The sequence below is a fragment of the Sebastes fasciatus genome, chromosome 18 (genome assembly GCF_043250625.1).
Source record: "Sebastes fasciatus isolate fSebFas1 chromosome 18, fSebFas1.pri, whole genome shotgun sequence".
Classification (NCBI taxonomy): domain Eukaryota; kingdom Metazoa; phylum Chordata; class Actinopteri; order Perciformes; family Sebastidae; genus Sebastes; species Sebastes fasciatus.
Genome location: NC_133812.1, coordinates 13714494 through 13738017, shown reverse-complemented (window position 1 = coordinate 13738017; position 23524 = coordinate 13714494). Strand labels below are relative to the sequence as shown.

At 41.5% G+C, this 23524-nt stretch overlaps 3 protein-coding genes and 1 long non-coding RNA gene across 10 annotated transcripts in view; 1 reads left to right on the top strand and 3 right to left on the bottom strand.

The window, feature by feature from the left end:
* itsn2a (intersectin 2a) overlaps window positions 1-23524 on the top strand; it is a 347088-nt gene that overhangs the window by 39189 nt on the left and 284375 nt on the right. For all 7 annotated transcript variants that reach the window (XM_074615667.1, XM_074615665.1, XM_074615666.1 and 4 more), the window contains 8 exons: window positions 59-157; window positions 263-430; window positions 720-932; window positions 1077-1198; window positions 1289-1371; window positions 2220-2303; window positions 2436-2609; window positions 2804-3503. In XM_074615667.1, the coding sequence (XP_074471768.1) occupies window positions 59-157; window positions 263-430; window positions 720-932; window positions 1077-1198; window positions 1289-1371; window positions 2220-2303; window positions 2436-2609; window positions 2804-2955 (1095 nt within the window). In that variant the 3' untranslated portion in view covers window positions 2956-3503. The remainder of the gene's footprint in view (window positions 1-58; window positions 158-262; window positions 431-719; window positions 933-1076; window positions 1199-1288; window positions 1372-2219; window positions 2304-2435; window positions 2610-2803; window positions 3504-23524) is intronic.
* Window positions 3667-4086, bottom strand: LOC141756147 (uncharacterized). The gene is made up of 2 exons (XR_012591409.1): window positions 3933-4086; window positions 3667-3845 (listed from the first exon to the last, which is right to left on the bottom strand). It is a non-coding gene; the product is annotated as an uncharacterized LOC141756147 (long non-coding RNA).
* fam228a (family with sequence similarity 228 member A) lies at window positions 4157-8258 on the bottom strand. Its single transcript, XM_074616464.1, has 8 exons — window positions 8178-8258; window positions 7744-7820; window positions 6822-7004; window positions 6666-6743; window positions 4805-4999; window positions 4542-4622; window positions 4358-4439; window positions 4157-4176 (listed from the first exon to the last, which is right to left on the bottom strand). Exons 2-8 carry the CDS (start codon window positions 7816-7818, stop codon window positions 4157-4159), a joined length of 714 nt encoding a protein of 237 aa, XP_074472565.1. The 5' UTR covers window positions 7819-7820; window positions 8178-8258.
* Window positions 13080-22196, bottom strand: gnpat2 (glyceronephosphate O-acyltransferase 2). The gene is made up of 16 exons (XM_074615673.1): window positions 22042-22196; window positions 20113-20313; window positions 19839-20015; window positions 19551-19680; window positions 18463-18590; window positions 18220-18295; window positions 17936-18087; window positions 17461-17591; window positions 17089-17330; window positions 16316-16573; window positions 16135-16214; window positions 15756-15902; window positions 14772-14871; window positions 14590-14683; window positions 14404-14465; window positions 13080-14204 (listed from the first exon to the last, which is right to left on the bottom strand). The coding sequence occupies exons 1-16, from the start codon at window positions 22051-22053 to the stop codon at window positions 14152-14154; spliced, it is 2043 nt and encodes a 680-aa protein (XP_074471774.1). The 5' UTR covers window positions 22054-22196; the 3' UTR covers window positions 13080-14151.

Here is a 23524-nt window from a genome sequence, read left to right as displayed (position 1 = left end):
TTGAAACAAAGGGACTAAACATGCATATCTCGCTCCCTGTCTGCCTCCTCTTGAGCAGAAGATAGCCACTAACTACCGCTGTAAAGGGATGCCACTGTCCAGCTTCCTCCTCAAGCCCATGCAGAGGATCACACGCTACCCGCTGCTCATAAAGAACGTACGTGGAACATGCTCTCTAATTACAATGTTGTCCACCCATCACTTTTTTTTTCTGATATTCATTGTGTCTCTTTCCTTTCCTCTTCCTCTTCCTGGGTGTCAGATCCTGGAGCCCACCCCAGATGGTCATGCGGACAAAGGCCCACTGAGAGAAGCTCTGGAGCGGGCCGAGGAGCTGTGCTCTCAGGTCAACGAGGGAGTCCGGGAGAAGGAGAACTCCGACAGGCTGGAGTGGATCCAGAGCCACGTGCAGTGTGAGGGAGCTATAGAGGTATTCAGACATGACATGTTTATATTTTTTTAACGACGGTATGTGTAGTCTGTAAATGTCGATATTTTATTACAGCAGTAAAGTACAGTTATAAACACCCTGGATGCCACTGTGATAGATTCTGCTGGGTTGTTTTACAATAACTCAGTTTTTCAGAATTTATGTTATCTGTTACCAAAACAAATGCACACATACTGTAGCAAAGCCAGGGAGCATTTTTCACAACTATACTTGATAGTTTTACTTCCTTTCCTGCGTCTCTCCTCAGTCACGCCTTACTGTCTTTCAGCACTTGGTCTTCAACTCGCTGACTAATTGCCTCGGGCCTCGCAAGCTGCTCCACAGCGGTCGGCTTTACAAAACCAAAAGCAGCAGGGAGCTGTGGGCTTTCCTCTTCAATGATTTGCTGCTCCTCACACACAGCGCCAAACCCTTCTCTTCCTCGGGACCAGACAGGCTATTCAGCCTCAAGACCAACATACAGCTGAAGATGTACAAAACAGTAAGCGAGAGACACTTTTCGTAGACGGGAATATAAATACCTTTGTGGTGTTAAAATACAACTTGCGTTGCTTTGATTATTTATGAAAACAGTGCATAGGTGAAGTCTTCTAATCGTTTTCCTTCACTTCATTTTCTTCTGCAGCCACTGTTTCTAAATGAGGTTTTGGTGAAAATGCCCCCGGACCCGTCCAGCGACGAGCCTCTCTTCCACGTCTCACACATCGATCGCGTCTACACACTCAAAACTGAGACCTTGAACGAGAGGTACGCATGCACATGTACATTATCACACACTTAGAACCAATAACCAAAACCGTACCGCGTAAAGGATCTGTGTATTTATTGTGTCGGCAGGACAACCTGGGTCCAGAAAATCAAAGCAGCATCAGAACATTTCATAGAGACGGAGAAGAAGAAGAGAGAGAAGGCTTACCAAGGTAAACACAGTCACAGTTCTTCTACATGAACCTAATGACCCCGTGTGTGTGTGTGTGTGTGTGTGTGTGTGTGTGGATGTAAACCATTCAAACTCATGCGGAAAAATCTCACAATGTCCTCTCAAGCAACATTTTAGCCACCAATGTGGCAACTATGGCCCTATACATTACTAATATTTATTACACGGCGTTGTTGTATACTCGATTCTGATTGGTCGATCAAGGTGTTCTACGGTCTGCTATTTCTTTATAGCAGACCGTTGCTATGTATAACATACCGTTGCTATGGGCGCAGTTCTGATGTCGGACTCTGGCGGACCGTTTTTTGTGTCAAATTAATGATTTCTTAAGTAAGTAGCCGTGTAATAAGCGGGATAATGTACAGCTAGCGGGTCATTATTGTGAAAGAAACCCCTTCAGGGCGATGAGAGACCCCTCCGCTTCACGTCGGGGTGCGGCATCGCCCTGTCGAGGTGTTTTTTCACAACAATGACTCACTGTACTTTATCCCTTACGTGATGGGAAAAAATTAATTATTAGACTGTTTCATTTTTTAATCAATCTAGCAGGCGAAGGCTGAATATAAATTGGTTACAAATTAAAAGACTCACCCCTGCTCTCATTACCCTTCCTTCAGCAAAAAAAATCCATAATCCTCCTCCCCGGATAATTTTCCCTTTCTCATAACAAAGGATATTTTATGGGTGTGTATGCAGGGAACACACAAATAGCACACACCAGGCATACACGGAATATGATCTCAATTGTATAAGCACCTGTATGTACATATTGTCCACAAGATCAGCTGTTTGTTGTGAGCCTACATCTAATATCTGTGTTTGTTTCAGCACGTTCCCTAAAGTCCAGCGGTATCGGCCGGCTGCTGGTAACCGTCACTGAAGCCCAGGAGCTCAAAAACTGTAAACCCAATGGTAAGGAGTTGTAAATTAATACTGTTCACTCTCCCTGTTGCTCTGTGTCTATCCATATCATGTCACAGTACAGTACAGTATTGCAGTAAGTAATGTCTAGTTAATTTAAAAACCCATATAATGTCTCTTCAGGTAAGAGCAATCCGTACTGCGAGCTGACGATGGGAGCTCAGTGCTACACCTCCCGACCGATCAGCGACACTCTGAACCCAAAGTGGAACTTCAACTGCCAGTTCTTCATCAAAGACCTCTACCAGGACATCCTGTGTATCACCGTGTTTGAGAAAGACCAGTTCTCACCTGATGGTCAGTGGATAAGAGACACACAAGCAAATTGTTAGGCTTTTTGTCCAATTAGTCCTGTGATAGACATTCCTCTTTTTTCTGACATTGGTATTAGCTTTAAAAATCAAGTATCTGTCAGCCTCTACTAAGATTTGAAATCCCTTGAAGAAGCGCATTTCTCTTTCTGTCAATGAACCGTTTTTCTGCCTCTTCAGATTTCCTGGGCCGTACTGAAGTTCCCGTGGCGACCATAAAGAAAGAGATGGAGAGCAAAGGTGCCGCAAACCGTCGCCTGCTGCTGCACGAGGTCCCTACTGGAGAAGTTTGGGTCAAACTAGACCTGCAGCTTTACGAGCCAACCAAATGAGGACAACACACAGCCAAAAACACACCCTCACACACACACACACACACCACTTCATTTTATAGTAATGTAGAGAAGACATTTCGCACAAGCACAAACAGCCACACACACCTAAATGTGCCTATTTGTAGGCGTGCAAGGGTTGCCTTGAAAAACTCTGGATTTTACCGTCATTGCCTTTATTCTGCCTTGAGCCACCCAGACCCATTTAAGTGACCTTGACCCATTTAAGTGACCTTTAACAGAAAGAGAAGGAGACCTTGCCAGAAATGGAGCGACAAACTGATAAAGCAGTAATGTATTGTGGAAAAAGGGGTGTTCCTTTTTCCAACAAACCAGCCAAAATGCGAATGTAATTGGCCACAGTTAGATTTGCTAAATGGTCGAGTTTTGTAACGCACATATTTAAAAATTTCTACACAGGAATACAGCCTGTCCAACATGGGTTCATTTGTTTATAAGAAGGCATACGTCCCCTTAATTAATACATTCGCCTTCACACTGCCACGCGTCCTAGTTATAATTTCAAATGTTGCACACTACTGTATAATGTAAGTATGCCATTAAATCCTGAAAATGGCATGAATAAAATGTACAGACAGTAAATGTTTTTCTTTGTTGTGGATGAGTGTTTCACTACTCCTACTCAATAACCCTTTTAAGTATAGTACGTTGGGGAAATGTGAGGTAGTTAGAAGGGAAAAAAGGTGAAGATTTATGCTTAATATGGATTTTATTTGGATGTCGGCGAGGACTGAAGCTGATCTGAATTTGCTGCTTGTGGCCGACGTCCACATCTGGAGAACCAGCAGCCGGTGTGATGGCACCATCCATCTGGTGTGGCAGTTGCCCTGATGTGGTACGGTATAGTGTCGAGTCTGGATGGGACACATCTGCAGGACGTTACTTCTCACATTATTTTAACTGAGTAAACTTTGCTGTGATGCTTAAAAACTGCTCATTATACTGTATATTTGTACCTGCTGGAACCCCTTCCTCCAGTCTTGTTCTCCACTGGAGTCTTTCTGGAGGCAGTGAGTGGACGATTAGATGAGGCCTGTAGCAGAATGGCGCTCCGAGACGTCACACACTCACTAAGAGGACGAGCACTCTGAGGTAGCTTCTCTACTTGTCTCCTCGTGTATTTACATCCTAAAACAGAAGGGGAATCAGTTAGCTAACATCAGCCACCATAAGCTACTGGTCATATCAGACCAAGTAAGGCTGTAGCAGTAAAAGTATTGCTTATGAATACAGCTTTTCATTTGTAACAGGAAAATGGGTTAATTCTTCTTTCAAAAGTTATATAGTCTAAAAGAGAAAATGCCACTGCAGATATCTCAGCTCAAAGTCAAAGCATTCATATAAGTCTTAAATTTCCTTTTGGTTAAAAAAAGGGAAATACCTGATTCACAAGAACGGTCTGTTCTCTTCAGTCTTTCATGTAACTGAAGGTACAATGGGTCCTTTAAGTCAGCTGTACTGAGCTAGAGATAAAAGCGTGAATATACTGTCATACTTCAATATGTCCAAAGCTTTTTTTTGAGATATATTAAGTGAAATATTTAAGTCACACACAAAAAAATCACCTTGAAGAAGTGTGGCTTTTTGATGTGGAGAAGTAACGGATCGTATTCCCTTGGATCATAGACATCTAGAGACACAAAGCCCTGAAGATGAAAGACAATACAGCAGTTAGATAAATGCACATCTCTTGTGTGAGTTTTGTCTGTTTGTGTAGAAACAAGCAAAGCACAAAAGAAGCATATTTGTGTGAAGTCTGATGCAGAATTAAAAAAGCATCATCAGTCCACAACGAGACACAAGCTGAATGGTGAGATTAGTATCTCACCTTGGTGTTGTAGTGATGGATGTAGTCACTGTATAAGCTAAGGCGCTTCTTGGCCGCCACGGGGCTGCAGCTGGACACATGTTCCTCCACTCTCCTCTGGAGGGGAAACCATACACTCTCAGTCCAGCGCTTGTGCAGCAGCTCCCTCCTCCTCAGCTCTGTTACGTCCCGTCGGCTCAGAAAGCTCTCCAACCCCTCAACATGGACACGTTTCAACCAACATGGGAGGTACAGACACAAAGTTACTGATTCAAGGTGTTTTTTTCATAACACAATAAGTGAAAATTGTAAAAATGCTGCATTCTTTCACTACATAGACTGCAAAATTAAAGAAAATTTGAGAATGTTAACTCACAAAACAACAAAGATTCAGGGTCGTGTCTAGAAGGTTACTCACAAGCTGGGAAACTCTTGGTTATGGTAAGGCATTAACACTTGTGCATCACCGAGGAACAGAAGCCTGAGGAGCACCAGTCATTATTCTCAACCAAGATCTAAACCTGCTCCAGTTTTTCCTCAACAAGTGCCAAGTAATAACGACATGTAAGGTTTTGTGGGCCCTCGTCACCCCACCCATAACAAGCTGTAGGCCTACTGTTGAAAGACTCTTTCCAACTGTCAGTCGGATAAAAACTGGCATCAAGGCATCATATCAGACTGAACTCTTTGTTCCTGCTCTCCTTTCATTCAAAGAGACTATAATGATGTTGTTAGAGTCCCAAGGAAGAGATCACATGACCACACCTGAGGCAGGGAGGATGAAACGAACTCTCCTGTCTGGAAAGGAACCGTCTGACCCTCAGGTGCAATCACTTCCACTAAATCAGAGGCTATATATATGCTTCCTTCCTCCATTTGTTCCCTCATGATGTGTGCATCCTAGCATAAACCACACAATCACAGACAGAAGCAAGATAGAAATGACTACTGCTGACTGCTCCTCTATGTTGCTCATATCATTAATAAGTCCAGTCCAGTACATTCTCATTCAACAGAAGTCATTTCAGTGTTCAACACCGAGCCCCGTCATCTCCTGCTGTCATCATCAAAAGTAAGATCATTTACAATTTTGGACTAGTGGCCTGTTTCAATATTACTGTTTATTGGGTAGAGTTTTTTCTCGGTGTACAGTTGGATTTTATGCTGATATTGCTACCAGCTTTGTGTGTGAACATGTGGCCGCCGTGCCACGCTATGTCATGCTCTTAATGTTTGTCTTGTTGGATCAGAATCTGCTTGAGTGGCCAGGTATGAGTAGGCCTACACACAGGCTACCAGGAATTTGACTATGGTTATTTTGCTCTCAGAAATAGAAATGTGGATGGATGGATGTCAAGTTAACACGATAATAACACGTTAACACAAATTTGTTTTAACAGAACTAATATCTTTAACGAAATCGATCTTTCTGAGGTTGTAGGAGTGTCATACTGGCTTGTCGGGAAGGAGGATAAATAACGCTCCAAACCTGCGCTAAATTTTGGGAGGGAATACTGGCATGACAATTTTCGAAGGGGTTCCTTGACCTCTGACCTATATATAATAATAATAATAATAATGCAACAGTTTGCTTGGTTGATTATGTAGCTACAGTATGCATGAATACACGTCAGGTGGCTGTAACATTACCTCTGATGATGATGATGATGTATAAGGCTTGTATGATTAAACTGTGGTGCATTCAGGCAAGTATAGTTGTAATGGCCTATTTTGGTTAACATATGTGTTTCACAACCTACAGTATAGTAGATGTTTGGTCTTGGATTGACTAGGCCCACCTGATTTTCTCTGTGCCCACCCACACCGTGCAGTGGCGTAGGCAGAAATCAAAGATTTTGCTCTCAGTTGTTTGGCGTCTTACCTTCACAAAACCATTTTCTGTAGCCAGTAACGGTTGGATTATGTCCTTCATCTGTTGATTTTCAGCCTCCATCTTTGCCTATATAGCAACACATGCAGTGAGAGCATTCACTGTTGTTGTTGTGCAGGTATTGAGTTTGGTTGAGTGTGTTATTACCTGCAGTCGTCTGAGGGAGGCGTGAGAGAGCCAGGCCTGTTTGGTGTCCGGCCGTGGACCAGAGGATGAGGCCTCATCTCCTTTCTCTACTCTTACACATTTACTGGTGCTCCTTGTCCTCGTCCTCGGCTGAGACGGGCTCTCTCTGCGGCCTGTGGTTTCCTTCACATATGCCATGCACTCCTGAAATACCAGCAGGATCAAAGGTTACTCAGTAGTTTGCATTGTACACTTTCATTTTAAATCACACTGCAAATAACAGCAAATGTTCTATAGGATCATAATGTACTGCATTAAAAAAAAAACTATAACCTCTTAGAAATCCAAGTTCACACAGACAGACCAGACTGAATCATGTAGGTGAACAGAAGGCAACAGAGGCCAGCACAACAGCCACTGACAGATCATGTCACTACCTGGAAACCTGAGCTGTATCTCAAGGTTACGCAAACACATATGGTGGGACATGTATGTCAGTGCACTATGGGGGATTTTTTAAATTTTTTTTACATGATTTAGCTACTTAGGCAGTGCTGTTTGTTGTTTGTCTGACATAATACTATCTTTGGATTTGGATGTTTCGGCCGGTTTGTTCCTCTGCGTGTCATCTGATCCCTCACCAGGCATTTGTTTTTCCTATTGTCCAGAGTTAAGAGAGGATAACAGTGGCTACCGTATCCGTCTTTCAATAACCTGAAACCTTTCCATTCATCTTTCCGATAGACACCGAGATTCCAGCATTGTACGTCCAGACATGACAGTGTACAGACAGAGGAGAAAGAGGAGCAGCCAGGCGTTCAGACAGGCATAGTACCCCCCACTGTCTGTTCTGGCCATGGTACACATGCTGCAGCCTATACCTGACATTTAAACACCAGTTATAAATAATTAGTTGGCAAATATATTTGTTGTTGTTTTTTACCTCTGATTTGAACATGCTGACAGGTACAGGTGTGTGGAAGGTGATCACACCTGTGTTTCTCTTCTTGCTTCTCATCCCTAAATCATGAGAAACAAACCTGAATTCAGAGTAAGTACAAAATCTTATGCCACTTTAAATTTCCTTTTGGTTAAAAAAAAAAAGGAAAATACCAGACAGGCTACCTCCTGCTTCACAAGAACAGGCTGTTCTCTTTTCCTTCAGTCTTTCATGTAACTGCAGTAATGGGTGAGCTTTAAGTCAGCTGTAGTGAGCTATAGGGCTACTTTAATAAATGCTGCATGCATACAGTTCAGTAGACTATATCACTCAAGCAGCTGCATGCAAATGAAGTTAAATATGATCTAAATGACATCCTGTCTTCTCATGTAGAGTTGACCAGCCCGTGTCAGCAGAGCAATGTTGTGGTTTCTTACCTGTGTTGACTTCACGGTCGGACCACCGCTCATCATCACATCAGATACACGTTGTATCAACAGGTTCTCCGTCGCCATGGCAGCGGGTACATGGAGCAGAGACGCACGCGGCGTTCACCTGCGAGACAAGACTCTATAAGCTCTATACAGTCTCAGGCTGGAGTCTGTTTATCTGTGTTATAGCAACAAAACTTTCTCAATTTATTATCAACCAAATTTAGCAGTAGGCTATATATGTCTGACAACTGATGACATATTATGAAATATGTGATATTTCTTTGTCATTATTCAAAATTAATATTTATTAAATTAATATTAAGTAATATTGTAGGCTATACATGTATGTGTGTCTGTGAAATTCTAAACATAATTACTTTTAATTTTATGTTTCTATCTATATATTTACATATCTCTATCTATTCATTATATATATATATATATATATATGTATAATGAATATAAATATATACATATATAATTTATTTTATTATAAATATGTATTATTCATCCTCTTGTAAAGATTACCATTATTTAATACCTTATAGTTTATTGATTTTATATTTTATATACATAATTTATTTATTATAATTATTTATTATTATTCATCCTCTTGTAACGATTACTATTATTATTTAATGCCTTATAGTTTATTGATGATAGATAGATATCTATCCATCTATTATTATGATTATATAGTATTATTCATTCTCTTGTAACTATTACCATTATTATTTAATGCCTTATAGTTATTTTGATTTATTTTTCCATAAGTATTAATATATAAATATTACATTTCTTAATTTTCCGAAAGTGCAGAGAAATATGTCCTGAAATTTCCAATTAACCTATATTCCCTGTAGCCTATAACTTTCTTGCCTAACTTCTTAAATTTTAGATTTATTTCTTCATTAAATTAGCAACAACTGCAAATATCTATTTCAGGCAAGGTGAAAGCTCCCACCTTGTCTGGCACTCACGTGTGTCTAGACAAAACTTGGTCGCAGAGTTTATCCAGCCTTAGTAAACCCATGATGGTTCTATTTGGACACACTGGGAACTATTAGGGTATCCTCTAGAAATTAGAAACCATCAGTTCGGTAAAAAGCAGGATTGACATCCAATCAATTATATTCAAAGAGATCAGAAGTGAACAAGAGAGAGGATCAAAAATGGCCCATGATATAGAACTATAAGCAGGAGGGAAATAATGTACTTTTTTATTACCCTTGTTTGAAGTAAATCCTTGATTGCAACTGTTTGATTCTCCACTGAAGCAAAAGAAGAGTCCATTTCTGTGAGGCACTACAAGGTGGCAGTAAATTCAAGAGTTGTAGTCTGTTGCTCCTAATGCGCCTGTCGACACCTCAGGTGCACTAAGAAGGTGTTACAGCGCTCCGACACCTGCGGAGAATGTGACTACTTAATGTTTCAGGTATTAGCTGCGTAAAGAGACAGGGCTTGGTTTTTTTTTTTGACTGCTTTCTTTCTCGTTTTTTCGTTGCCGAGTCCGGGACAGTGGAGAGACCACATGGATTGGTGGACTTCGTTGGCAGCGATTATTGCCCTGCTCTGGATTTGCTGCTTTATAGACGGTAAGAGTGAATATTTAGATAGTGGAGATTTGGAAGATTTGCAGGAACTGGAAATGTGGCACCGTAAGACAGGAAAACAGCTATCATATATTTCACAGCATAAGAAATACGACTATTTATCTCTCTGCGTAAAATGTTTAGTAGGGTGCACACTGCATATATTTCTTTCTGGGTAAAAACATTAATGTACTTAGCTTGCACTTTTGCTAAGAATTGATTATCAGACAGTTGCCCAAAAGCAAAGGATGGTGTACTGGGACATCATAGATCAGGAAATCAGGACATTATTTTCATTGAACGCACCTTTTACGCACGTTTCCCAAATTGAGCCCATTGACTAGAATAAACGCTGCTGCAAGTGTAGCAGTGCATGTCATGGACTTATGCTGTGTAGAGAAGGCCTGTCTTAGTAGGTTGAAAAGGTGTTTCTCTTAAAACAAGTTGCTGTGATGACATTTTTAAAAGATCTCTTTCTTTGGCATTTTCAAAACAATTATTATGCTTATTTTATTTATTTAACCTTTATTTAACTAGGAGATTAAGAATCTCTTTTGCCAAAGAGAGACCTGGCCAAGACAGCAGCATTTAAACATACATTAAAGTTTCAGACGCCACACAACATAAAACAAATGCAAAATAAATACATAGCCTAATATCATACAAAACAAATTAAAATCAAGCCACGTTAAAGTGAAAATATTCAGAAACACAGACAGCTCCAGACAGATTGACTCTGCTTCTAGGTCTTTCAATAATGTTTTAAATTCATCAAAAGTAATCAGATTTCCCAGTTTCAACTTAGCTTGCAGTGTATTCCAGGAAAAGGGAGCAGGAATAGCTAAAGGCCATCTTACCTAGTTCTGTGCGGACCTTAGGTACAGATAATAAGTACAGGTCAATAGCCAACATAATTCTCAAAAAACTGCAATAAAAGGAAACATAATTTTAAGGCTCTATTGCAGACTTAAAGGTCCCATATTATAAACAAAATTGAGATTTTCATGTTTTTTTTTATTATAAAGCAGGCTTAAGTCCTATATAAATACTGTGAAAGTATCGAAACACTCAATCCACAGGGAAATACACAAAGCCCGTATTCAGAAACTCTGCATTTGAAACAAGCTGCCCATTTGTGATGTCACAAATGTACAATATTTAGACCATTACACGGTTTTAAACGTAACAAATTCTAAACGTGTCCCAGTTTATTCCTGGTTGCAGTGTATGTGAATGACATCAGCTGACAGGAAGTACACATGGACCCAAGCTGTTGCCCAGCAACGCGATTCTGTTGCAATTCCGTCAAAATATGCTAAAACGGAGCGTTTCAGACAGAGGGTAAATACAGGCATATTCAGGCTGATGGTAAGAGGAAAATAAAGTTTTTTTTTAACATTAACGCATGTAAACATGTTCTAGTAGAATCCCAAAATACAAACATGATCCTGAAAATGAGCATAATATGGGACCTTTAAAGCCTGCTACGCCAATAAGATAAGATAAGATAAGATAGAACTTTATTAATCCCGAAGGATATTCTTGTGCCAGAGATTGCTCAAAAATACAACAAAATTACAACAAGTTAAAGTTTAAGGTGCCTAGCAATGCAATTCTGTTGCAATTCGGTCAAAATGTGCTAAAACGGAGCGTTTCAGACGGAGGGTAAATACAGGCATATTCACGCAGACCGTATGAGGAAAACAAAGTTGTTTTTTTTAGCATTACAGCATGTAAACATGTTCTAGTAGAAACACAAACTACAAGTATGAACCTGAAAATGAGCACAATATGGGACCTTTAAAGGATTTGTGATATTTGTCACAAAGCCACCCTGCTTTCGCGTGCTCAGGTGATACCCGCTTGCCCACATGGCTCCATGATGGACACTTTAATCCAGTGGCAGACGCTGTTTGTAAATGGTTGCTGACATTAGCCGCCGGGCTGTTTAGATTAGACTCAGGCTGTGACCCCGTTACCCTCTCTTATCTCCAGGCAACGCCGTGCTTGAGCTGCGGCTGCTCTTCCACGCGCTGACCAAAGCCACATGCCACCTGTACCTGGCCCTGCTCCCGCTGCGCAGGGCCGCAACCCACTTCGCCGACTGCACCAGATACCTGGTCAACCATGCCCAGCAGATCCCCGAGCGCCAAGGTGGCTACCTCCACCAGGGCCAGCCCCTGGCCAAGAAAGGCACACTGCACTTCCTGGAGGGCATGTGCGTGGTGTGCGAGACGGTGCCCAACCTGATGGGCGCGGCCCTGAGCGTGGGCGCCGCCTTCTCGCACATGATGCAGGGTGGGTTCTACGTGCTGGCGGCCACGCTGCGCACCATCCAGGTCAACCTGTTCTCCCAAATGAACGGCGAGAAGGATCGATGGGACAAGGAGCGCCACCGAGCCAATGAGGGCGAGAAAAAGCTAAATTCTAAGGTGCTGGAATACATCTCGGTGTTTTGTCAAGACCCTGTGAGCGCTTTACGCATCAAAGTTGACGTTCCACCTGTGTATAGATAAGTTTTATTCCATGTAAAAAACAATATACCGGTGAAATTGGCACATTAAGAGGCCTTCTTCTAACTGCTAACTGGTGCAGGTGTTGATTTGGTTTGCAGATGACAGAAGGTTGAACTTTGACCTCTGGTTTTATAGTACAAACAGAATATATTCAAAGGGACTATTTGTAACTTTCAGAAATGCTTGTTAACAGCGACACCTGTGGCCGTTAAGTCAACGAAAGTCAGCGTCGGGCTCGCGCTTGCTCGCTCTACATAGACATGAACGAGCATCGCTCAAAACCGTGAGGCGACGCACGTCAGCTAAAACCACAATATCACTCTATATTTCACCTGCTTGGCAGTAATGTTAGCTGACCAGACGAAGGTCTCTCCATGAATCATTGCTGATCCTAGTATTGGCTTGTCCTGCCTCTCGACTGCACCCGCAGGGAGACACCGGCACCCGGTTGGAGACGATAACGTTTCTTGCTGCGGAGCCCCGTCACTTCACAAGACAAGGGAAGCCTCTGGAGGAGCTGCAGCAGTTATTTGTGCACAAACGTCCACTGTACATTCACTAGATATTCTCAGAGCTAAACTAACTCTTCTGCAGTGTGTAGTGAGCGCTCATGCACGTCTATAGGGGGAGCGAGACAGCGAGAACGCGCGCGGTGTGTGAGTGAAGACAAGCAGGCAGAGGAGGAGAGACTCCGGCCACACGCGAGCGCGTATGGGATCCCGACCCGGTAGATTTATACGTGTAAAAAGTTACAAGCAGTCCCTTTTTAAGTGTGAAAATGAAGAATCTATGGTGCATTTTGTTACCTTTGTTTTACATTTATTAAGATGTAAAGAAGTTAAAATAAATGTCTCAAACAAATCTTTGATGGGTTATGGTATTTGACATTATTGGTACATTCATTTACATACAATCAAGTGTCATAATTCAGTGATTATTATCTAATTGCACTTTCTATGCCAGCAATCATTTTAAAGGGCTCTATTGTTCATTCTCCTCAATTAGACATATGCCAGCTTTGTCAATCAACATGTATAGGACAAAAAACATACTAACACAATGCAACTGATTAAAATACAGTTATAGTTCAGATGTACAGGCATCGCCAGTGCATCAGTCATACCTTTCTTGATCGACTAATTCTGATTACAGCCATCAAACAAAATCAGCAATACTGTCGCCCTTTTGTCACCTTCAGGTCTTCGTAGCTTTATCTTAGCCCTCTCGGATCTGTACGGGATGACAACGAGGACACGGAGAGGGGGAGGTAGCAAAGTGTGGAACGCTGCCAAGGTTAAGTCTGGCCACTGCTGGCATCCAGGATATTAAGTGTTTTGTCTGAGTGCACAGAGTGCAGAGTTAAAGCTAGGGTTGGTAATGTTCTTTGAAAACATTTTTTTTGTTTTTATTTGTTAATATTTGGCAAAAACGGCAATCAATAAAACAAATGTGCTGACAAAAAAAATCCGATATCTGTGGCTGTCGCAGGACTGTAATATGCCCATCCTATCATTTCGTGATAGAGTTCGTTCTTTACGTTCATTATATGTTTACGTTCATTTTGAATTTTGGGGGAGTGGCTTTGGAGGGAGGCCTGACGCCTTGTTTTCACAGTTTTGTTTTCTGACGGACGGACGGACTGTCAGTGTTGCCAACTTTCTCGCTAGATTTAGCGACTTTTGGAGCTACAGTGCTGCCAGCTACTTTCATTGCTTGCCAGTTTCTCAACATTACCAACTCTAGCTTTAAAGTGCAGCAGTTCTGCCGACAGCTGCATAAAGGCACGGGTGGAAGAAGAGGTGGAGACGGTCAAGTAGGGGTTAACAGGACTGTGAGCTGATACTGAAGATGGATCTGTTCCAATGGAGGCTAAAGTTTTGCGTCAGGTGTAGACTGGAGCATCTGGGGAGGGATTTTCCCGGCTACAGTGAGAGAGGAACAGAAAAGAAATCCCTCAAGCTGCTGTCGGTCGGTGGGGTAAACACAAGCAAGGGCAAAAAAACAAATCTTAAACACATGGCGAGGACATTTAAGTCAACGTATTTTAAAGGCAGCAAGGAAAAACAAGATCAAAATGTTCATCTTTATCATAAAATCAGTTGTATTTGAAGTGTGACTCACAAAGTACGTCATCGATTCTTCTGACAACTGCTTTGTTCACCCTGTATTCATTCTGCTCAGACCTGTGATGAGAAAACGGACTTAACGGGTATAGCTTTGGCATCAGAAACACAGACAGCTTCTCAACCACAACAGAAGATGAGCTTAAAACCAAACAGATTTGCAGGGGCTAATCTCGTTACTCACGCCCTCAACTTGGTGACAGTCTCGAGTCTCCGCAGGGCCGACAGAACGTTCTTTTGCATGTCGGACGAAAGGGCTTCATAGGTGTGAAGCTCACCTGAAACACACAGACATAATGATGGGGAACCATTTAGTTTAACAGCTGGAGATTGTTTCTAGAGGTCAGATGTCACTTTCTGTTTCACCTGAGAGGATGAGCTTTGTAGCCAGATTTCGCACAGCAGGTAGGAACTGTTTCTCGGCGAACACGTGAACTCCGTCTTCACAGAGGTACCTGAACATCACCTGGACATAAAAACACACCTGATCAAACAAAAGGACATAAACTTATTTTTACTATATAAAATCAAATATTGTAATTGTAGTCAGAGCCTAAATTAGTAACTTTTAATGCACTGTCTACTACAGTAAAGATTGACAAGGTTGTGTGTAAACCTGGTATATATATATAATCGGCGAGTGCGAGACTTTCACTTCCAGCATCATCGCATGTTTTTCATTAGAGGGAGTGTCTCTAATCACATTCAAAACATCACTATACAGATGGGTATATTTACGATATTAATTTAATGTTTAAAGAAACAAACATTGTTAATACCGGATTTATCGAGCACTAGGAAGGAAATAATCTAACATCTCTTTTATTCAATATTTGGAATTTTTATACTTTAATTATTGGGTTATAACAGATCAATTATATTTATATAATACATTATTGATTATATTTAAACAGAGCAGTCAACAACTACTTATAAACCAGACTCTAGTTAAAATAACTGTCTCATAACTTTATCTCTATTTTCTATATAATTAGTACACTTAAATATTTATTTCCAGGTAACTTTTTGGAAAATTATTGGGAAATTACAGCCCTATAAAATACATTAATCATTTATTTTCCAACATGGTCTGTTTCAATGCCTGCTCTGCAATACCAGGAATAACAGTTTTATTCTCAATTATGTATTTGTGTTTATTCATTCATTTTTGTTAACTTAAAGTACTCAAAATTAAATATTTAAATGAGCATAAAAATATGTGAAAACTGTTCAACTGTATGATGTAAGCTACAGATACAGAGGTCATGACCTCAGTGCCCTCAGTGGTGGCTTCGGCCCCGTCTGCAACATGTGAATAGTGAGTTCAGAGGAGGCAAAAGTCAAAAGGACCTGATAAGAGTCTATGAAGGGTTGTAGAAGTGCCCGCAGGAAGGATAACACCTCCAGCCCGTCTGACGTGTCTGACGCTGTCACTTCCTGTTCACTGATGTGGGCGGCTCCACATTTCCTCAGGAGGAAGCATGCCTCCTCAAAGTCCTGATTAATGGAGAGACAGATATTAACAGGCAGATGCACACAATATCAAGAACAAACCAACAAAATGCTTGACTCTTTTAGACTCAAAACCTTTCCTGATCCTGAACATGCCCATGTTTCTCAGAAGCAGAGCCGTGATCATGTTTGCGCTACACATGTATTACCACGCTTTAACAGGACAAGAGTCCTCCTTGCTCTTTGTCCTGAGATGCCCGAAGGAAACTGTTGTTACCTGAGACGACTTTTCAGGGACGAAGATGAATTCGTTGGAGAAGACGTCTCGTAGGAAGCAAAAGAAGGCGAAGAGCTCGTCTGTGAACAGAACGGTGGATCACGATGAAGCAAATATATATATATATGAGAAAATGTCGTGGCGCGTTTGTTGAGATATATATATCTTGCTTAACCCTCACCTCTCTGTGCTGTCTTTGTGACGTGCATGGCTGTCGCAAGCAGGGCGGGACGCACAAACACATGCATAGACTGATTCCTATAGGAAGCCATCATCAGCAACGCCGCCGCCGTCCTGACCACATCCTCCTCTGGGCTGATTGGATGTTTCCTCTCGCGCTCTTCCTCCCGAACCAGGAAGACACGCCCCGATTTACGGTGCACTACGGTGCGATGAAGATCCACGCTGGATGACATCACATCCAGGTCGGTAACTTGTCCTGGAGAAAACGATTAACTTTATTCAAGGGGTAGTTTGGAGTTAAAGAGGGTTGTGTAATATACTTGTATGTGTGTGTTTATGTGCCTGCATGTGTGTATTTGAACACACACAAGACCTGTAAAGTGACACAGATCAGTCCTCTTAGGATAAGTTACTTAAAGTGCATTAATCCACTGAAGATCTCCTAAGTGAATCTGAACGCTTGTGCCAACTCCCATTCATCTAATCTGTCTGATCTACCTCAGACCGGGTTGACCGTGCCTTTAGTATCCTGAGGTGAGACGCTGACAGATCACACTTACTTACTTTTCTGCATTAACTTTGTCTGGTTCACTCGTAGTGCTATGTGCACAATGCCACCTACTGGTCATTCAAGGGATGTAAGAATAAAGCTCCTCAAAAGGCCCACTGAGAGAAGAGCACTTATCTCGATCACCAAAATTGAATTAAAACATATACAACATTTCCAACATCCAGCAAATGTATAAAAATCCGTCTATCTCCTCCACCCACCGGGCCAGTGCAGGCGAGCCCCAAAGTCACGCGCCAGCTTCCTGAGCCAGAGGGTTTTTTCTGTAAGCTGATGCCACGGCAGGCCCTCCTCTGTTAGGACTGTGGTCGGAGCCTGCAGCAACAGGCACGCCATCAGAGACCAAGGGCTGATCAGAGAACCCTCCTCTTGGATTCGTACCACCAGATGAGCCAGCCAACTCACACAGGCCTGAGCCTCTGCGCTGGGCTTCTGGGGAAGATCTCTGTGAATAGATAGAAAGGGGAGGGAAGGGGCATGAAGAAAGGGTCTTTGGTAATGTTTCTAGAAATTTGGAGGGTTTATATTGACTTAAAGAGGAGTTTAGACTGTACAAAAAATTACCTATTTCCTACCTAGGTACGAGGTTGTACTGGCCGCGGTTTATCTTGCCCTGACACAAATGCCGGACTGACATGGGACGGCCAAAGTTCACATGCATGCTGCCGTAATCTTCCCCGAGCACTTTGCTAGCCTTCAGCAGACCCTGTAGAGAAAGAGCCATGTAGGCTGGGAGTGAATCACGAGCATGAACGTAATCAGCTTTATTCATACATGAACACTTCTGACCTGCACTAATGAGTCAGTGAGGTTAGAGACAAAATCATGTTGTTTGCAAATACAATATATGCATTTGTTTACCTGTACTTTTACATACTGTAAAAAACACAATTATATGTTCAAAAGGATTCAGAGAAAGGCTGGAGTGATGTGGCACCTGAACCCAGTTAACATTCACTATAAACAGTTTACATGGCAGTGAATGCTGATGATGCGAATGAGTTGATTTTTGAACTGTTAGTTGAAGCGAGTCATGTGACCAGGACGTACCGTGGTGCTTTCTTTGGGTTTGGGGATACCCAGTAACTCGTGGGCAAGCAGCGACTCCTCCAGCACTCGGTCGTAGCTGATGCTGATGGGGACCAACGTGATGTCATACACCTCGCCTTTAAAGTAGGGCTCCAGCACCATGTGCATCATACCTGCAGACACATGAAATGGATGGAGAAAAGACTATCTGTAAGGTCTATTATCAAGCAACACTATGCCGCAATGCCTCCTTTCTGACACTTTCTCACCCTGGGACACACACAAAGTGCTGACATAGCACTTACCTAACTTGGGAATCAGGGACTTCAGTGTGCGACTCCGCAGGCCTTCAACATAAAACTCCATAGGAGCAAATCCTTTCTACAGAAAACACATTAAACAGTTGTAAAACACTTTTTACAGAGGGTCAAATACAGCAGCTGATATATGGCCAAATATGGATCGAGGAATACTTGAACGAGCTGAAGCCATTTCCAAAAGAGTGTATGACAGCTTGAGTTAGGTTGACGCAGCAGATTATGTCTTACCTTGACAATGGTTTTGACATATTCTGACAGCACCGCCCAGTACAGTTTGTCCGAGCCAATGGCACGTCGGATAAAGAAAGCTCCCGAGCGACGCACTATCTCTCCGATCATCTTCATCCCTGCAAGACCTTTACAGTGGAGAGAGAGAGAGAGAGAAGTGAGCGTCATGAAAATGTTTACATCATTTAGGAATGTTTGACGCTATCACACTACATGTCCATTAATTGTACAATGCAGTGACACCGAATGTAAACAAAGCAGGTCTAAAACCAGTACAAAAAACTACTCTCTACAGTATGTATGTATAAATTATTATGGCCTTAATGTCTGCCACCTGTCCTGTAAAAATGCATTTATCAGCTATTTTTGATTCCTATTACATTTGGTTTCCCCTTGTTTAGATGAGATACAGGCGAAGCTTATATTTATTTATTTTTTTCTCTATAATTACACTTGAAGCTGTTTTTTTTGCCCTAAAGTTCTTAATAAAATGAGAAAATACTCAGTACTTTTCATTTTTCAAGTATTTAATTCACACAGGATTATCCAAAAATAAGCTTTACCATGTGGGTATATATTTCACATAGACTATTTATTGAATTACCAGAAAACATGCTATATCCTGATATGTATTGTTATCGAGATATGATATTACCTTAATATATCGTCCAGCCTAGGAAATTTTTAAAAAACAATGTATAGACTGCTACAAAAATGATCCCTCTCAATCGTCACTTATGCCCCACTCGAAGTGTGTGGTGGTGTCTGCATCTGCAGAGATTCTGCCCTCTCCCTGGATTTTCTCTTTTCTTATTATTTTGCTTTACTCTGGACATTTCTGGGCTTCAGCAAGAATATATTATTTCTCTGATTCACTGCTTTGTTCTCACTAACGCCGCTCCCTCTCTTCATTCACTCTATAGCTCGCTCGCTGAGCCGAGGAGGAGGGGGCCAACTTCGAATGCCGGGTGTTTACAAACAGCAACCGACAACTGTTACATATTATACCGTTTTAAAGCAGAGGTGTTGTAATGTAACTCCATATTATCTATACTATTCTGTTGTTTTAAATTCAAATAGAGACTTGCGAATTCCTGCAGCAATAACCGGCATTGGGATGTCGTAGGTGAACATGATGTAGGAGATAACCAAGAAGTCCACATAGCTCCTGTGATTGGGCATCAGGATCACAGGATTCTCCTGAATAGCTTGTTGGAGCTGCAAGGGACAGAAAACAGAGAAATACTGTATCAGTAGCGGCCTCTTGGAATGCAGTGGTATAGGAAGCAACACTTGTTACAGTCTTTGAAAGTGGTGTATATTTTGCAATGTGCTGTTATTCTTAACACAATATTGATTAGTAATTTGGTCCTGACCGCGTTGAGTCCTTCCATGTTGACGTAGATGCTGGTGAAGAGTCTCTTTATCACCTTGGTGAGTATGTAGGCCATCAGCCTAATGGGACCCAGTTGCAGGTTTTGAGACATTTCCTCCAAAATCCCACAAGCCTCCTCTCTTACCTCCTCCAGCGATGACCCCGTCTCCGTGGCGATCTGAAGGGGGAATGCAGGGAAAGGACTGACTCCATATTTGATGAAGCAATAGTGTATAACTTCTTTGTTACGTCTTTTCAAAATCACACCATCCCACCTCCTTGGCAATGTAGCGTAGATACTGGGACTCCAGCACGGCTTTGTTGAGGTCGGCTGAGGAGCAAGATGGGACTCCGTTGTAAGGGCTGGGGCTGAATGTCCTGAGGGCATAGCCAAGATCGCTGCTGCGCCTCCTCTCCTCCAATATATCCACGAATTCATCCTCATTTCCCAGACCTGCTCTGCCTGAATCCCTATACTGGAGGTGGAAGCCATGCTTATGTTAAAGGCATTCAATTTAAATGTCCTATATTATAAAAAGTGAGATTTTCATGTCTTCTTTTATTCTAAAGCAGGTACTGTATAAGTGCTATATCAATACTGTGAAAGTGTCAAAACGCTCAATCCATGGAGAAATACACACAGCTCGTATTCAGAAACTGTGCCTTAAAACAAGCTGTCAGAATTTCTGTAACTTTGTGAAGTCACAAATATACAATATATAGAAGATTTCATAGTTTTAAACGTAAACACTGTAAATGTGTTCCAGTTCATTTACGGTTGCAGTGTATGCGAATGACATCAGCATCAGCGGACAGGAAGTAAACATGGAGCCAAGCTGTTGCCTAGCAACGCAATTTGAAAACTGTGAAATGATCTATACATTGTAGATTTGTGACATCACAAAAGGACAGAAATCCTGACGGCTTGTTTGAAAGGCACAGTTTCTGAATACGGGCTGTCTGTATTTCTCCATGGATTAAGCGTTACTATCACAGTATTTATATAGCACTTAAACCTGCTTTATAATATAAAAGACATGAAAATCGTACTTTTTACAGTATGGGACCTTTAAGTTTGATGTATGACATCTTTTAATAGACTAGAAACACAGAAACATGGCTGATCTGCCGTAGGGTGTCCTGGGTGTGACTCAGATATGTGAGGGGAAAGAAAGAGAAAGAGAAAGAGAAAATGAAATACATTTTTGGGAGGTTACTAGCTGCCGAGGGAACAAATAGCAACCCAGCGGCACATAACACCAAATGTTTCTATGTTAATATAACAGATGTGGATAGGGCATGGAAAGAGACGACTCAAAAAATTGTTTTCCAGCATTTATTAGTTCCTGCAGAAGACAATTATACCCACTAATTGCCTTCTGCTGAGAGCTTATTTGCTGGAAAACCATCTTTTGATTCGTCTCCTTCCACGCCCTATAGTCACATCTGTTATATTAACGATACAAAATATTCCACAATAAAAATGCATAACGACTCATTTTTAAAGGTTGTAAAAAAAAAAAGTTTGCAAATTTAATTAAATAGGGCCAACACAAAAACACACAATGTGTAACAAACTATTTGTTTTCCAACAAGCTGTAAGAATTTCTGTAACTTTGTGATGTCACAAATATACAATATATAGACAATTTCATAGTCCCCTTCCACTCAAAAATGACCTTTAACTGTGCAGAATTATGTATGTTTGAAACTAGATGGCTGTTTTCACATTCATCATACATCATCTTAAAAATTTAAATTTCTATATGTTTTAAAACATGTGCACTGAAGGAGACCTTTAAACCCCCCAGGAGTCCATGAAGCTCTTTATCTAGTTACCACAGACTCCTTATCTGCAGTTTTGTACTATGACCCACTAATGTTGATTTGGTACCAGAGACCTATTAATCAACATAAGATACTAAAATATGTTTCCAAGTAAGCCAAAGGTTCAGCAGCTTATTGCCTCAGCTGTTGGACAACTCTATGCACTATTTACAGCTACATTACATGCCTCAGCTTGCAGACTTACAACAAACAAACAGCACAGAGATGTATTTTGCTGTTGCATACTTAATAATGTGAACTTTTATAACTCGTAGCCTATAGCCTATACTATAGTGTGCACACAGGTGAACAAGGCGGTCTGAAAGGATGCAATATGCAAGTATTGTTGTGCATGATCAAGTCACGGCAAGTCTTACCGTGTTCGTCATTGTTTACAGGAACAAACACAAGCCCTCGCAGGTGGCTGTCCTCATCGTTTGCCGTACTTGAAAGCTGCCTTCCTGCCATCCACCCTGCTTGGAGAGCAGCAGCATCCCTCCACCGGGCCAAGCCAATGGTGTCGCCCGGTTTTGGGAACTCCTCCTCCTCCTCCTCCTCCTCCTGTTGTAATGTTGCAACCCTTTGCCCTTGAGTAACCCCACACCGTCGTGCACGATGGGTGTGCATGGCAAAGGGAAACAGCTGAGTTTGTTGCTTGCAGGAGAAGGACAGATAATGTGAACATTTCTGAGGCTCAGATAAAGAGTGTATAGTGCACACTTTGGTCATCAGAGGGAACAATATCTGATTGTGTGCTAGTGATTCATGGAAGCTGGATAGATGAGACCTGCTCAGGTAAACCTCCATCCCCTCTATCTAGCAACAACAGCCTGATGCATCACACTGGATGGAGCTTTTACACTTAAAGGTCCCATATTATGCTCATTTTCAGGTTCATAATTGTATTTTGTGTTTATACTAGAACATGTTTACATGATTTAATGTTCAAAAAAATCTTTATTTTCCTCATACTGTCGGCCTGAATATGCCCGTATTTACCCTCTGTCTGAAACGCTCCATTTTAGCGCATTTTGACAGATTTGCGACGAAATTGCAACAGAATTGCGTTGCTAGGCAACAGCTTGGGTCCATGTTTTACTTCCTTTCAGCTGATGACATTCACGTACACTGCAACCAGTAATAAACTGGGACACGTTTAGAATGTTTGTTTAAATCTGTGTAAAGGGTCTAAATATTGTATATTTGTGACATCACAAATGGGCAGAAATCCTCACAGCTTGTTTCAAATGCAGAGTTTCTGAATACGGGCTGTGTGTATTTCCCTGTGGATTGAGCGTTTTGATACTTTCACAGTATTTATACAGGACTTAAGCCTGCTTTATAATAAAAAACATGAAAATCTCACTTTTTTTATAATATGGGACCTTTAAGAACAGCTATTAAATAGACCTATAAACTTTGTACTTCTTGGTTAAAAGTGTCGTGGTGTTCATCTGCTATTCGGGTAGTGGTGTAATATGACTAAGTATTGTATTTCAGTACAAATTTGAGGTACTTGTACTTTACTTGAGTATTTCCATTTTATGCAGTTGTATACATCTCCATTTCATCTCAGATGCAGGTGTTGTACTTTCTACTCCACTACATTCTGACAGCTTTAGTTACTTTTCAGATTCAAATTTTTCATATCCTTCCTGTCCAGTCCAGAGAAAACCATGTATCTTCCAAATTTGGTGTTTCCGAGCCAGTGACAGCCGTGGCCGGCGGCATTATGTTTTCGTGGTGTCCACCGTCTGTCCGTTCGTACCACTGTACATCTGTCCGGTCCATTCTCGTGAACTTGATCTCTCAGGAACGCCTGGTGGGAATTTCTTCAAGGATGACCTGACTAGATTTTGG

Excerpts from the sequence above, each read along its gene's own strand:
- gnpat2 (XM_074615673.1), bottom strand. Across the intron at positions 20,016-20,112 it reads TACGCTACATTGCCAAGGAG|ATCGCCACGGAGACGGGGTC; the intron begins GTGGGATGGTGT and ends TTCCCCCTTCAG. Across the intron at positions 17,331-17,460 it reads CAGTACAACCTCGTACCTAG|AGATCTTCCCCAGAAGCCCA; the intron begins GTAGGAAATAGG and ends ATCTATTCACAG.
- fam228a (XM_074616464.1), bottom strand. The coding sequence starts at position 7,818 with ATGAGAAGCAAGAAGAGAAACACAGGTGTGATCACCTTCCACACACCT. Across the intron at positions 7,005-7,743 it reads TCAGCATGTTCAAATCAGAG|GAGTGCATGGCATATGTGAA; the intron begins GTAAAAAACAAC and ends CTGGTATTTCAG. Across the intron at positions 6,744-6,821 it reads CCTCCCTCAGACGACTGCAG|GCAAAGATGGAGGCTGAAAA; the intron begins GTAATAACACAC and ends GTTGCTATATAG.